Source organism: Strix aluco, chromosome 11 (genome assembly GCF_031877795.1).
Source record: "Strix aluco isolate bStrAlu1 chromosome 11, bStrAlu1.hap1, whole genome shotgun sequence".
NCBI lineage: Eukaryota > Metazoa > Chordata > Aves > Strigiformes > Strigidae > Strix > Strix aluco.
The window spans coordinates 5439873-5455862 of NC_133941.1; the positions used below are offsets into that span (position 1 = coordinate 5439873).

The 15990-nt window shown below is 47.1% G+C and overlaps 1 protein-coding gene across 4 annotated transcripts in view; it reads right to left on the minus strand.

The window, feature by feature from the left end:
• Window positions 1-15990, minus strand: part of CADPS (calcium dependent secretion activator) — a 221360-nt gene that overhangs the window by 12895 nt on the left and 192475 nt on the right. For all 4 annotated transcript variants that reach the window (XM_074835822.1, XM_074835820.1, XM_074835819.1 and 1 more), the window contains 2 exons: window positions 12307-12339; window positions 9070-9177 (listed from right to left, as the gene is read on the minus strand). In XM_074835822.1, the coding sequence (XP_074691923.1) occupies window positions 9070-9177; window positions 12307-12339 (141 nt within the window). The remainder of the gene's footprint in view (window positions 1-9069; window positions 9178-12306; window positions 12340-15990) is intronic.

Below are 15990 nucleotides of genomic sequence, written 5' to 3' on the forward strand. Positions count from 1 at the left end.
GGGCTCCTTGTGGGTACGTTTGTGTGTGCTGGTGGGATTGCACAATTCCCCACTCGCCAAAGGGCCACAACTCACCCCGCACGCTCCTCGCTGCAAATTTCTCTCTGCTCTTAACCCTAAATAATTTTACTCCTTTTCAGGGAGGAAAAGGAGGATCAGCATCTTTCATGCCAGCGGGGCCACGGTCCCCAGCAAATCAAGACACCCAAGAAGATCATCTCTAACACTCTGCACTTTCAGTGCTGCACAAATCAGTTAACACCTACACGTGTTTTGTGCAGCTGCAACTCCACACGCCGTGGTGGGTGCAGGTTTGTTTACTCTGCCCGTCAGTGGCTTTGCAGGCGATCTGTGTGCTCTCATCACACAAGCAAACGTTTCCCAGTGCAGGTACACAGCCAGAGCCAGCAAGGGACCTGCAGGTGGTACTGCACCTTCACCGGAGGACGAGCAACTCCGCTGCTGGGGATGTAACACCTCGTACTTATTCAGGCGTTCCCGAGCTGTACGTCAGGGTGGTCTACGCGCTAGCCAGATGCCAAAATCTCTGCGTAGGCGAGAGCCACACACTCACATCCCTGGCAGAGGGGAGGGCAGGGCAGCCACAGGGCAGGACATGCCAGTGACTCCCTGAGTGGGGTGGATTGCAGTGAAAGAGCTACTGCAGCACTGGCAGATGCGGCGGCCGATGCTCGCAGAGATCCAGGAAGGTCACTGACAGTCCTGGAAGCACCTCCAACTTCTCTCTTATCCACTATGTCCTCAAAGCAGGGACACCCCATGCCTAAGCGAAGGCAGGTGCCTGCACATTTGCAGGCTCAGGGCCTCGGCGGGTGCCTCCTTTCCCCTCTGAGACAGGAACAGCCCCAATCCTTGGGCATCGCATTACACATCTGCAGAAAATGCTGCCTTTTGGGCAATCTGTCCTGGCTACATGTGTCCCTGAGCTGGAAGACTCTGCCTTTACAGGGTGTGCTGGCACACAGCATCCCATGTACTTGCAGGCAGGGGACTGAGCTCTTAATGGGGCCCTGGGTACATCATCAGGTTGGCTCTGGGTGCTGGGCCCTCGCTGTAGATACAGCTCAGCAAAGTGCACAGCACTTGCTGGGAACTGTCAAATAAAACCCAAAAAAACCTGCTGCTTTGCAGAATTTTGCAGACCTTGGTTTTCCTAAATGAGAGCTTCTGCATAAAAAAAATATAAAGGCGCATACACACAAACCCACTTCTGTATAGATGCTAGTTCTCAAATACTTTTTTTAACCTATAAAATATTCTCTGCTTATTTCCATTTTTCAAAAAAGAAATGAAGTTGACATGTTAAAATCTGAGTTTCTATATAAAGCAGCTTAGTAAAACACAATATCCACACAGCGTGCTGCTTTTTTCTGTCCCAATTCCAGGGCCCTGTTAGTGCAAGGCAGTGACGGTATAACTGGATGCGAAGTTGCTCAGTAAGATGCAATACAGTAATGCATGCTATGGAGTGCTTTAATTATACTTGTTATTAGGATTAATTGAAAGCTGTCACAAAGTGGACTTGGTAGACTTGAGCTGGTTCTTTTATAGCCTGCAAATTTCATAAAAGTAGCTAGAGGCTGCCTGGATATCTCAGTCCTGAGGGTTTTGTGAGCACGGGAGGGAGCAGCATCCCTGGTATCATTCCTGGGGTTACACACTGGAGAAAACGCATTCCCTGCCTGAATCCTGCTAAGCATTTTTGAATGCTGATATCATACATCCAGGGCGAGGTTTAAAGGAGCACCGGGAAAGGAAAGAGCTGCAGATCAAGAGAAACGAAGTGACCTGGGACGGCTAATCTCGCATGCATGGCTGGTGCGGGCAATGGCAGTGATTGTGTGGGGCTGGGCTGCAGGGGGAGAAAAGAAAAAGAGGGATTGGAGGCACTGAGGGAAATCAGACAATTCTTCATTGTCTGTGCAGGGCTCAGCCCCGCACATCTGTGTGCACCGGGACGTCCCGGCCCTTCCTGCACTCCTCACACCCCCAGACTCCCCTGGCACCCGTGTGGGTTGGGTTCACGGCGGACACCAGCACCTTCAGGCTCTCCTTCCTGACAACCCACAAGACTGGAGCTTCAATTAGCTAAGGTCTCTTAAACGAAGCTGGAAGGCAGCTTCAGCTCGGAGCGTACTATGCGACTCGTACACAGTTATAAATGTGCACAGGCAGCTCCTGGTCAGGGAGCAGAGAGGCTGCTTGGCAGAAGGCTCTCTCCGGATTGAGGATGCCTTGTTGCCTGCAATACAGCACGATGGCACATCTTCCCCAAAACCTACCTCGGCTACTCACACCTACCGGGAAATAAATGATCTTTCACTCAGTGCTGGTCCTAAAACAAAAATCTCTGACGCTCAAAAGCACTGTGCGGATGATGTTAGCAAGCCTATGCTGACCTTAACGTAACAGAGCAATCAGTCTGCCTTCTTAGAATGATTAATGGAAAATCTCCTCTGGAAAAGAAATCAAATTAACTGTCTTCAACCAAATGTCTACTGGAACATGAAAAGCTGTTCCAATAAAGACATTTAGGAGGGAAAAAAAGCCCTTACGAGCATGCAAAATCCAGTGACAGATCTAGGACTTATTTTATTAAGACTCCCTAAAATAAATTAAATGGAGCTTACTCAAATGAGCACTTCAGGAAAGAAGCCTTGCTAAGGGGAATGCAGGAGAGGTGGGAGGCCACGCGCGAGTGCATGCTTGCTGCCGCGTGAAGCTCACATATGGGAGTATAAAAGGACGAGGGTTGGCTCTGAGGAGCAGTGTCCGTGCTAAGCTCCTCTTTCCGCTCCTGTGTGGCTCCGAGAGGGCGCATGGGAAGAAAAAGAGGCTGCAGAAGGACAGTGCACGCTGTGACCCCTCAGGATGAAGAATTTGTCCTTTCCTAGAAGATATAAGGACAACTGCCATCACGATTTTATTTTTTTCCCCAGCAAAGGTCCCTGCAAGTGGGACTGATTCCAGGTCTAGGTCCAAGTCCTGCCAAGCCAGCCAAGGGCTGCAGCAGCCTCTGCAGCGAAAGCTGCACTGCTCCGGCTCCTCCAAAGATGCACGGGGAGAAAAAAAAAGCAAGCTGCACTTCCTCGAGATCAATCTGCCTAATTGTCTACATTTCACAACTCACTTGGGAAGGGGGGGAGAGGGAGAAGGAAAAAAAAAAGCAAAAAACAACGCAGAAGAAATAGCTCAGTGGAGGCCATATCAGGATGGGAGTGGGAGAGAGTTAGTGCCCTAATGAGCAGTCTAGCTGCGTAGGAGGGAAACAGGTTGTTGTCTGTCTAAGAGAAAGCGGTGAGTGCGGCTGCAAGCAGATATTAGATGGGAGCCCGGCGCGAAGTCTGATATCCGTTCTTCCCCTGATCCTGCAACCCGTCCTCCTGTGAGTAATTCTAACTCACAGTGAGTATCTCCACTGACTCACGACCAGGCTTTTGGGTTCGAGGAGGGGAAGGAGAAGGGAGGGTGAGAAGGGCTCTCTTTGGCATTTGATTGTGCCGTGCAAGGCTTACACTCTAGCAAGAAATGCCATTGATCCTGCAAGCACGCCTTGAAGGAGCTGCCAAAATTCAAGTGGGCAACCACGCTGAAGGAAAAAGCTTTGATTTTAAGAATAAGCTAATGCCTAAGTGTCTGCAGAGGACTTGCTGAATTAACCGATCTAGCGGCCAATCTGTGTTTTGTAAATTGTCCATATACTCAGGTGTGATATCAGGTTCTAACCCAGTAGGTACGGAAACATGCTGAGATGCCTGTGGAACCTCCAGTAAACCAGTGAGAAGTGCTCAGTCAGGTTCCTGGAATTTTGTACAAGGATTTTGCTGAAGTCTGAGACTCGCACTGCCCTGCATCCTTACTGCTTGATATCTCTGATATTCAGAAGTCAGTTACCAGCGAGGGCAGCCACCTTTGAAAATATGAGGACAGTCCTGAGCTGTACCCTCAGGCCCGGCACTCATGCTGGGCTCCTGGCTGGGGAAAGGAAACGAGAATCCACCAGCTGCAACATCAGCCTTGGGATATCGCTGCGGCTTCCTAAAAACCCAACTGAGCTGAGCCTGAGGGATGGGACCTGGTGCTAGAGCCCCAGCTGAGGGCTTGTGCCTCCCCGAGGGCAGTGGGAGGGAGATGCTGGCTCCTCTAACAGATGAGCAGTGGCTTCTCCTTTGCTGCTGGGAGAGGACCTGGAGTAACTGTCCCTCTGTACTGAGGATGGCACAGGGCAGAGCAAACCCCTGGTCTCCCCCATTGCCCTCCACGCAACGCCTGCCTGGACCCTGCTGATCCCACCCTGCCATCAAGATAAAAAAAAACGCCTCCGTCTTGCAGAGACGAATGGGCTCGCTTTCTCATTTCAGGAGAAAATACTCCGTCTGGTATCCCGGCTGTGACACAGACCTTCGAGGAAGCCGAACATACACAGTGACAGTGAAGTGGTAAAACTGCCTTCTGCAAAAAGCACCGTGACTACTGCCACCTCAGCGGGCTGTATCACTGCGTGATTAAGTTCTTACCAGACTTCTTGGTAAAGGCAACCTTCCTGATCTGATAACTGCCAAGGACAAGCCAAATACGCAGGGTCAATCTATGCACATTTAATCCCCAGAAGGCAGATTAAGTGTATAATTGACCCATATAATCCACATATCATCTCCAGTGAAATGTTTTCTATGTCCGGTTTAGGCAGACATGAGGCCCATAAGAAAGCGATCAGAGACACAGTATTACCATTGCAGTGGATTTCATCAGAGTTAGAGATGGCTTTTTAATCACTGATCTCAGAGACTGCTAGATTTAAGCAGATGAACTAGCACTAAGCACATCTGTTTTAATCCTTATCTTCTACTCAGGCTGGTGTCTTCAAGAAGTACAAGGAGGAAAAAAATAAATTAATTTTTTTTTAGGTCCTTGCAATCTTAGGAGCTTCTCTTAGTGTTTTGATCTCTCATATCAAAAGCATGTTTTTGTTTTTTTCGGTAAGATATTGAATTAATCATCAGAGAGAAAAATGCCATCTGCGCTATTTAGGGACTGCATCAGGATGCTGGAATTCACAGGATCTCGGGGAGCTCACTCGACATTCAGTAGCCTTTTGTGTACGTGCTACTCGCCTGCGGCTGGGGAGGAAATATTCTCGCTATGTTTTACATTAGTGTTTACCAATTTATGAGGAAGAAAGGTTGGCATTCACACTATCTACTAGTCAATCATAGGCTTTCTGGATCACATATGTTCTGACGGGTTGAAACCTATACTGTGAGTATCTAAGGGTGTGTGTAAAGATATACACACGTACACATATGTATAAATAACTTCCACTAAAGGACACAACCCTTACAAGTAAAACTCCCACTGCCTTCAGACAAAATTACGGATGTATAAACCCTGATCCTATGAAATTCTGAGGGTCCCGAGCCAAAGGGGACCCGAATTTTGCAGGATTGGTCTAAAGACTCGAGATCACTTTCAAGATATTTTCCCATGTTAAGATACACCCATCTGCCTCTGCCTCATTGTTCTATAAACAGTCACATTCTGTGTGTCAACTCTGCCCCCTTTCCGAGGAAAAAGTGATAAAATTTTACTTTCTATCAAGCATTATACGGAGTTTACAAACCTTCTGCATTGTGTGCAAAGTATCACAGCAGTTTAAATCCCAAAGCACCCAGCCACGTGCAGGAACGCAGGGAGCGGATGCTACGACACTGTTCTGAACCTCTCCTGTTCCCATTGCTCTCTACCAACGGGCCTTATTACAGTGTTTTAGCTTTAAATGTTATCAAATTAGTGAGCCAGGCCAAGTAAATAAGTCATGTTACTCTGCAGTAAACAGCACTGCCAAAAAGCTAGTTAGGTTTTGATTACCAGCAGAACTCCACGATCAATCTGTTCGTTCAACGATCCCAAGAATACAGATTTTTAAAATTAAGATGACTCTATTCTGAGGGGGGGAAACCCTGACTAATTTGCAGAATTAAGAGTATTAACACACAGACCACACAGAAATATTACAATAATCTTCCACAAACACCAGTATCTCCCAAAGAGCACAGCCCTGTTCTGTAGGTGCAAGCAGGGCACATGATGCAGGGGAAGAAAGATGGTTTCTGAGCTAAGAAATCATGAAAAATGCCAAAAAAGATTCATTAACCCAGCTTCTCTTGGGAGATGGCCTAACGCACTCTGCAGCCTCTGCTCCTGGGAGGAAACAAAGGGGAAATTAATGGAAATGCTGAGCAGGACTGTGGAGAAATGTGGGGATTAGGAATATCCTGGGAGCTGCCAACCCCACTGAACGTGCGATAGGCAACCTTGCACTGCACACCTCTGTTCTTGCACTACTCATGACTGCACAGAAAGGAGATTTAGCCCCATATTATGAGTGTCTCTAATGTGATTCCACTGAGACCAGAGGAACTGCCTGCAGGCAGATTTAAGCTGGTTACCTGCCACTGCTGCACGTATTACCATATAACATCCTACAACTGGACTAAGCTTTTGGCTGGGGTAAGCCAGCATTGCTGCACTAAGCCAGCGGAGGAGCCGGCCTCGAAAATGTTAATAATCTCATTGCCCGGAGAAATTTTGCAGCTAAGAGGATTGCTCCTCTGCTGCGCTGGGGGAAGCCAGAACAAAATCAGGCCCAGGTCTAATTCAGCATCATAAATACTATTTTTGATTATTCCTTTTCTCTCTCTTATTAGAAAGGTATCTAGCACCTAAAGCATCCTCGGAAATTATGTCCATTGCTGCAGAGACCAAAGGAGCTTAAAGACCCTGTGGCCATGCTGCTTCGCTGCGTTAGGTGAGGGGGCAAAGGGCTGCAGGGCTGTGGCTGAGATCAAGCTTGGGACAACAGTGTTAAGTGTTTGCTCCTGTCCTTACCAAAATCACTGACTTAAACAGGGACTAGGCCTAGGTGACACTCCACATACTCATAAACCCTGCTGCTACTGACCTGCCAGCAGCACCTCAGCTGTGCTGAGAGCTGACCTTGGGAACAATCAGCTTCTTCAGCTGCAACCTGGCAAAGATGATACACGACCGCTCAAAACATAATTCCAACTTTTGGGTGGCTACGGCTCGGCGCATCCCCCTCCCTCCTTGCGAACCGCTCGCGAGCACACACTCATGTACGCGAGACGTGCAAAGATGCCGGTGGCATCGGGTCCCAGCGCTGCCCCTCCGGCATGGGGAACGGCAACGGGAACGGGAACAGGCATGGGAACAGCTCCCACATGCTGCAGCTCCTGCCTGCCGCCGACGTGGGTCAAAACAGGCAGCGCAATGGAAAAACCCTACTCTTGATTATTTTATTCTGCATCGACCAGGGAGACTCAAGGAAAGCAGGGAGGGAAAGAAAGGTTTAGCACTTTTTGCTTTCCGCCAAGGTAGCTGCTCTTTTTTTTCATGTCAACTATTAATTTGTTTAAAATATGGCTTGGTAAAACTAAATACGAGTGGATCAAACTGAAATCAATATTTGTGCTAATTACAGCCTTTTGAAAATTGGAATTAATGGCCCAAAGGGTACAAACACACCAACTGTGAATCATAGGGAAAGGATGAGGGAAAAGGCAGTGTGGGCATTGAAAAGAACAGTCCAGATGAGCTCTGGAAATTTAACTGCTCATGGAATAAATTTCAACACAAACGAGCAATGCACTCGCAGGCCCGCTGCAGATGGAAGCGACAGTCTTTTGTTTTATGTTTTGTTTTTTCTCCCCATGCCTGCTTGATGGGTGATTTGCGTCTGGTGCTCTGCGCTGCAAACTCTCCCCGGAGCGAGCACGCGCGGCGCCCGGAGGAGGCACTGCCGTGCTCCGTGCATGAATGAGGCATTCTCAGTGGATATGGGTCATGCTAGTAGATGTACACAGTAAGATTATTTGACTCTAATTCATGCCACTTGATATAATGTGATAAAACATTTGACATGAGAGATAAGTTCCATTTTAATCCGAAAAGGTGCGGGGGAAAGAAAGAGTGGGAATTGTAAAGGAGGAAGAGGTTTCTAAGGGACAGGTAATGCGCAGAAAGAGAGGTGTCGAGTGAAGGAGGAAGTTGGTTGGGAAAAAAAGCAGCTTTCCCTGCACACTGAGGAAGCAAATGAGCGAGTAAAGAAAGCAAGGAAGGTTGTTACAGTTCCAGAGCTGGGAGACTGAGAAATGGCACTGCTGAGAGATGAAAGAAGGAAAGTAGGAACAGAAGCTGCTTCAAACAGAAATTGATATATGGACAAATACCCTAAAGGAGACTGAAACACTAATGCTACAGGCTGGCTGTCAACAGAAAACCTTCGCTATAGAACAGCTACGAGGACAGAAAGGCTATAACGCGACAAGAGCAACAGAAACAGAGATATTGGTTAACATGCATCCAAATCCAAAACAAACAGGCACCACAGGTCACTGTTCTCTTACAGTCCAATGAACTTATCTTGTGCAACAGAAAAATAGCTCTGAACATCTGGGTCAGTTCCTACCATTCCAATTTCATCAGGGAGACCACGTCTCAACTTTACCTTTGGTGTCAGACACCACAAGATGGTCCTCCTGAAATATGGAAGTCCATTCCTAATCAGATCTGTTTTGGTTAGATTTTAAAATAAATATTTAGTGTGCTTAATTTGCTGTCAGTTTTGGAGTGCTTGTCAATGAAACACACTGCAAAATGTGCAGAAGAGACGGCCCTTAGCAAACGCATCTGCCAAAAACCCGGCTCAAATTTTAACAGTGAGAACAATGACCAAGATGTTCTGTTACAGAGAGATTTTCCACAAGCTTAAACATAGTAAAGGGCTCTCTTAGAAGATGCTGTTCCCTTAAAATCCACGCACAGACAGACCAAGACACAGTAGACTAGAGATTTAAAGCAGGCAGAGAGCAGATACGAGCCTTAGTCAGAAAGAAAGGAAAGATTTATTTATTTTTTAAAGCTATAATCAATAAATTTTCTCAAAATGTGACTTATCCTCCTGTCTTATTTTGTCACATTTTGGGTCTCTCCTGCTTGGTGTCCAAGGAGGAGAAGGCATTTACTTACATCAAATAACCTTTCTATATACATCTCCTCATTGACCTTATCACGCAGGACATCCTGAGAGTGGCGGACAAATGTCACATAGGCATCAGCAACATCCATCCCCGGCTTCTGCATGGGGGAGAGAAGAGAGAGAGAGAGAGAGAGAGAGAGAGAGAGAGAGAGAGAGAGAATCATGAATAGGGGCACAGGGGGCAGCTCCTCTGTGTAGCCTCATTGCTGCTTTTCCTTCTCCTCCATCTCCTGCTGTCCTCCTGCAGTTCACCCTTTCCTTACCTGATGGACACCGAGTCCCGCTGCTTTGTGCCCCACGCCCAGCAAAATGCTGTGTGCAGCCCAAGATCATGCAAAGACACTCGCTTTTTCTTTTTTTTTGCCTCGAGTGAAGCCAGTCAGATGAATAAAGCTCTTCCTTGACATACCAATGCCGAGAAGTTGTCTCGTTACCTTTAATGCTGTTGATCTAATGAGTGAACCAGCAAGCAGGGCTGGGGATTTGTTGTTTTCTTGGGTCATCTTCTCTATGCAAGCCCTCTGGTTTCTGAAGGTAGAAAGCTAAGAGCCAGAGCTGGGCTTTTGCTTCTTCTTCTGCAGTGTGAGGATGTGTGTAATAAGCAGCTCGCGTTGCAGGAGGCATCCCAAAATCACCTTTTTTTTTTCTGTTCAGATCCCTGACTTTAGGTCACATTTACTGCTGCTCTTAAGAATGAATTGGGTAAATGGTAAGTCAGGGAATATATGTCTATATGAATGCTTAAGCTGCTGCTAAATGCCAGCAAGCATCCCTGTGCTGTCACATCTCTACGGCTCTGCAGAATTTAACTGATTTTAAACAGTAACTTACAACTGTGCAAGAGTTTGGGGACAACAGCATTTCTTTAAAGAAAATGGGAACTGAAGCAGGTGGATGGAAAATACTTCAAAAAAATCCTGTTTGAGTTCACATTGCTTGATATATTGGAATCAAACTTACCTCAAAGGAAACCCATTAAAATACTGTAACATGAGTTATTACAAGACCTGCCACAAAATCTTAAATTTCCATGGCACATTGTAAGTTTGTTAATAACTAGTGTCATTAGTTTCCATTACTGTGATTTACCTCAGATCACAGAGTATCATTTCTCTGCAAGATACGATTGTCAGCCACTGTAAATTGAAGTTAGTTAACACATCTGTGTAATTTCCAGGGTGAAAATGAGGACAGTTTGGAAAGCAGTAGGAAGGGAGTTTTTTAATACAAAGCAAACAATTATCAAGCAAAGGGCCAGTGCTTGGCCCTTGGGAAGCCAGTAACATTTCTTAACACCTACTGCAACAATGACAAGGTATTAATTTGAAAAACAATGAGGACAACACAAATGTGGCAGTAGTCAAGTGTTACACTTTCAAGCAATTTTCAGCACACTGATCGTGCCCATTTCAAGGTGGCATTAAACGGATTGGTTTGTACCCAGACAATTGTAATGGTGTTTGTGGAATTAGATTTAACCAATGGTTTTCTGTTCAACACTGGGATTTCCCCTCTGTTCTATAGTGAAACAGGTTTTTCTTTCTCTCCTTCCCCTAGAAAGGCAGTGGCTGAGGGACCACGGGGCATCCTCCCGCAAGGGTCTGGGAGCTGTGCGGGGCTGGTGGTTGATTTTATGAAAAATTTTGGGTCTGTCAAGGAAGCCATTGTAATGTGGCTTCACTTCCAGGGGAAGGTGGGGAAACAACCAAAAAATAACCCAGATAAATGATTTGTGCTCTATTTTACGCAAAGAACTGGAGCGTCCGACTGGCTCCGAGGACGGGAGCAGAGCCTCGCTCCTCCCACACGGCCATGATGCTGTGGACCTCCCGGGGCTGTCCCTGGTGCAATGCTTTTGGGAAGGCTTGAAAGGGTTATAGAGCATTTTACTGAGACCACTTCCCTGGAAAGATGCTTTACTTTCCAGGAACACAGATGCCTCAGAGAAGGCCATGTTTTGCCCTAAAAATTACTTAAAACAACTGTTCTGTGCTCAAACTGATGATGACTAAATATTTAAGATGCACTCAAACAACTAGGAATTTCAGCTGAAGGATCTCCACATTTTCTAGGGCTAGAAATGAATTTTGAGTCCCTCTTTCGAATGCTCTGAATATCTTGTTTCTATTACTCCAAGACAACAGGATGCCAATCTCTGCACTGGGATATTTTAAACCAAGCAAGACCTCTTACTGTTCAAGAGTTTGTCTTCCCCATGCTGGGCTAAAGATACGGCAATTTGGTAGGAAAGGTTTCTTTCGGGCTAAAGGGATAGAAACACCAAATACAGGTGATGTGGTCCAATATGTCTGATAAATTTATCATGCTGTCATGTGAGAGCACGCAGAGCAATTGCGTTCATGTTAAATGTACATATGTACATTACACATACAGCTCATTAAACTCAACTGAGTTATTCTTGATTTACACTGCCCAGTCTAACTGAATGCAGGATTTGGTGCAGTATCTTAAGATCTACTCTTTCTTCATTTCTAATTGCACAGGCTCTCTCTGCCTGTAAATGTTACAGTAACCCCTTACTCCAGCCAACATTCATATATTACACTTCAACTCAATTTAAATGTAAATTTCTGGCAAGTTAAGTGCTCTGTCTAAGAATGTTAAGGGCTCTTTTCCTTATGAATCAAGGTCTAATTAGAAGAGACGATGTACAGTTTTCCTATACCAATTACAGAAAAATGGAAAAAATTATTTTCATTAACAATTTCCCAAACACATGTTGCTAGCTCATCACCATTTCCCCAAAGTAATAAAAAAGTCATTTTCCGAAAGAGTAAAATAAACCAACAATTAGAAGAACAAAAATAAAATAGATTAGCTAATGTGTTAGATGTGTGTTGGCTCAGTTCTAACATGTCTGGACCTTTTTGTTTGGAAATTATACTGTATTTGTACAAGTCCAAATGAAGAATTAACAGAATGCACTGCTCCCATTTTTTTTAGATGTAATTCAAGCCAATTGCATAAATATGGTACCTTTTTGACACCATCTGCAAATTATTGCCTAAACAGCCTCGTAGGTCTCCATAAGAGGGTAACTGCTCATTATTAACGTCATAGAGATATTCTTTCCAGTTCAAATGTTAGAAGTGTGAAGGCCCATGGTTCAATCTTGGCTGTTAATGCATAACGTGGGTTGCTACACATGCCATAAACCAAAGCACGATGCAAATTACTATGACAGAAGTTGTTTAAATTGTGCTTACGGGTACATCCACGTATTTGGAAGCAGCCTTCACCTGTAAAAGGAACAAGAGGAGAGTTTACACCATCAGTACGTTTTCAGGTCTTTGTTTTTTCTTTAAACACCTGTAAGAGCTTCTCCAGCCAAGACTTGGGACAACATAATGCTGAGTGGGGGAGAAAGGGTGATAAAAACTACATTTCCTGTCTAAAAGAATAGGCAAGGGTGGTATTTTTGTTGTTGTTTTTTTTGAGAGGTAACTTTACTGCTGCTAAAGCTCTAATAGCAACAGATGATAGTGTGGGAGTTGTGCTTCTCCCTCTTCTACTTCAGCGAGCGGGGGAAGACGGGGTTTGTAAGTAGACATCGTTATTTTCTTCGGAGGCCTCATTCTCCACCTGATGCCACGTGTCTCTGAAGGCAGTCTGTGGTTCTCCCATCAGGATCCGCATCCCAGGGACCTTGGGAGCCCCTGGCAGCATGGGCACAACGGCAGGCAGGGCCGGTTGGCACCTGCACCAGGGTGGCCGCTGGAAAGTGCCCAGAAGACCCTAATTTTGCCCCCTGCCCGTAGTCCCACACGCAATGTGCTTCCCCCAGCTTTGCCTGGGGCATTATCTTCCACCTTTTTGCGGGCCCTGAGGCTGGCAGGAGGTCACAAACGGTGTTGGAGCAGCGTGCTCATGCCATGCCATGGAGAAGCGCCCCAAAGCTTTTCTGCTTCTCAGACTCTGAACAGCCACATTAGTTTCCTATGACTATTCCCCCCTTTAAAAGATGTTATCTGAGGAAGGGTATCAGGGGGTGGACGCTGCGCTCTGCAGTGTCCTCACACAGTGGTGGGGGCTGCAAGACCCCAAAATTACTTTGTCTCCGGTTTGCCATGCAGCAGGGTGCCCACTGCCTGGCACGGGAGGCAGGGTGGCCCCCAATGTCAGGGCCAACTTTTCCAACTGAGCAGTGCCCAGCTGGCCAGAGAGACCTTTTTCCCACTGTAGCATAAGGCACCGTGTCTAGAAAGAGTACGGCTGGGATTTTCCACAACACTTCTGCTTTTAATTAGGGTAAGCGTTGCCGGCCATCTTTGTTTGGGTGTAAAAGCTCACCTGCTTTTAAATATTTCTAAAGCTACCATTAAAACAGCCTAAATATAACACGCACACAGTTGCATCTTGGGATGAATAAATTATGTGTCCCGAATGAGAGAATGAATGTATGTGTGAGACAGAATGTGAGAGTGGGTGGAAGCACTCATATGGTGTGTGTGGGGGGTGCATAATTAAGCACAATGAGGCGATACAAAAGACCAGACTGGTGGTAATTGCTGAGGTGAACGCTGCAAGTATTGGCAGCGCCCAGGCTGCCGAGCCGGGGGGCAAGAACAGAGGGAAGGGCAGGAGGAGGGCACCGAGCGCCTGCCACCGCGATGCGACTCGGGGTCTGGCTGTTGGAGGGGATGGAGGGGGACGGGCACATCCCAGCACAGGAGTTTATGAAGGAGGTAGCAAAATCAGTGCCGAGCCCTCACTCCCAGTAAAGAGTGAATGCTCGTCTCTCCTCCAGGTATCCCTGTTTCCAGCCGGCCGTCTGGACACCTTGTCCTTTCACTGCATTTATCCTCACAACTTTTTTGGGAGGTAGAGAAGCACTATCCCTTGCTCCTGCTGAACAGGAGTGGAGGAGCCCCAGCCTCCATGCGTGAAGGCAGCTGGAGCCTGGCCAAGGGCTGCAGCTCTGGTGGAGCAGGCAGTCACGGCACACCCACGCCGGCGTGGAGCAGCCGCAGGCAGGGATGCCCAAGCCAGCTCCAAATAAACTCTTTTTCTGAGCAGCAAAGCTAAAGAACCAGGAGGAAAGCTCGGAAAACGATGTGGCTTGACAGCCCGCAGAATTCAAGCCAGGCTGCGCTCAGGGCTGCACTGTGCCACGCACCTGGATCTTCAGATCTCACACAGGGCACGAAGTAATGCAGCGGTACCCCAGGAAACCTGCAATCTGAGCGTGGATTTAGCACTCTTAGGTCCAGCTTAGCGCCACCATCTCAAACTACCTTCTCCAAAGCCAAGAGGCGACAAGAATAACTCAGTTGGCTTCCTGCAATCTCCCTCCTCCACCCACAAAAAAACTGAGCTTCTTCTCCTGCCCACTCCCCTTTAATCAGAATAATTACTTGTTTTTCTTTAAACTCGGATTTGGCTACATTTAGTGAAATTTCCAAACTGCCGGATGTTGTGTGATTTTTGCTAGGCTGCCGTTTTTCACAAAGTATGTGACTTTGCCATGAAACGTCTCAGTTTACCATACAAATTTTGCGCAGAACAAAAATAAGATCTTTTACTTCTGTCTCCCTTGGGTAATATGCAGTCTTTAGTTTTAATTACCGTAGGTGTAATTCTCCGCCTACAGAGGCCATCCAGATTAAAGGGAATTTTAGCAGCTGTCATTCCTGTGACTCAGTGGATCTGCACATGCAGACGCCCAGCCAGGGCCTGGGCTGCTGCCGCGGAGATGCACTTAAATGTAGCAACAAACAGAAAAAAAACCCGTCTGGCCAAATTTAGAAGGGTGTTTTCCTCTCAAAGTGCTCTGCAAGGAGAAGTGGCTAGTGAGAATTTATTAGGACAACAGATGCATTAATTTTATCTTGAATTTCGAGGCAAGAATTGGAAATGAGGATATCCTACTAGGTGATAAAACTGTCTGTCACAAGACCCCCGATTACATGTCACTTGCAGAGCGCCTGGAAAACACGCGATGAAAGAAGTCGGTGGAAGGGGGTGGGAGACTAATGCTTTCTAGAGCTCAGCGGCTTGGACCATCACACTTTGTTGTATTTGTTCAGACAGGGAAAACGTGGGAGGTGGTGCAAGCATGCTGTAACAAGAGAGAGTTTCTCTATTTATCATTGCAAAGACTAAACACAGCAAATCACATTACTACTGCAGGCAAGGGAGACTTTCTAAGCCCAGTGCAAAGGGGTCCAGGCTGTTCCTCTGCCTCTTCTTGTGGCTGGTGCTGCCCAGTGACTCCCAGCAAACAAGTGGGCCAAAGCGAGAGACATCCCTTGCCCAGAAAAGAGCAATCCTGCCCCCCTGTATTGCACCCAGCCTCCTGGCTGGGGGTGAGGGCTCAGCACCTTCCTGGCGATGTGCACACACCACGCACAGTAACTATCTGGATGCACATCCCTTCCTGGCTGGAAACTCAGGAAACTGAAGCTACGGTGCCAGGTTTAAAGGTTGCGGGGCTGCTGGAGTGGGACAGACTGGTTTGCTGCTGCTGGGGCAGTTAATCGTCAGTCAGTTTCTGAGGAGCAGCTGAGTGAGGAGCCTGAACCCCGCGCACCTACGTGCTGCCTCCTCACGGGTGCCCAGAGCCCAAGCATGGCCAAGGGGTTTGCTCAGCCATCGAAGGGAGCAGCACTCAGCAGCGTAAACAGTAGGATGTGGTGGGAGCAGTGCAGCAGCAACCGAGGAACAGCTTGGATTCATGGAGAAGGGCTGCACATTACACTGTCTACCCGGGCTGATGCTGGTACTTCCGATGCCTGGAAAGCTGCCGCCTCCACATCCTCTGCTGCTGGCACGCGAGCATCTCCTAACCCTCCGCAGCACTGGAACAAGGCAAGGTATCCACCCCAAGCATGTCCCTGAGCAGGGATGAGCACAGCCCTGGGGCTGTAACCATGCACATGCAGGGGTTATCC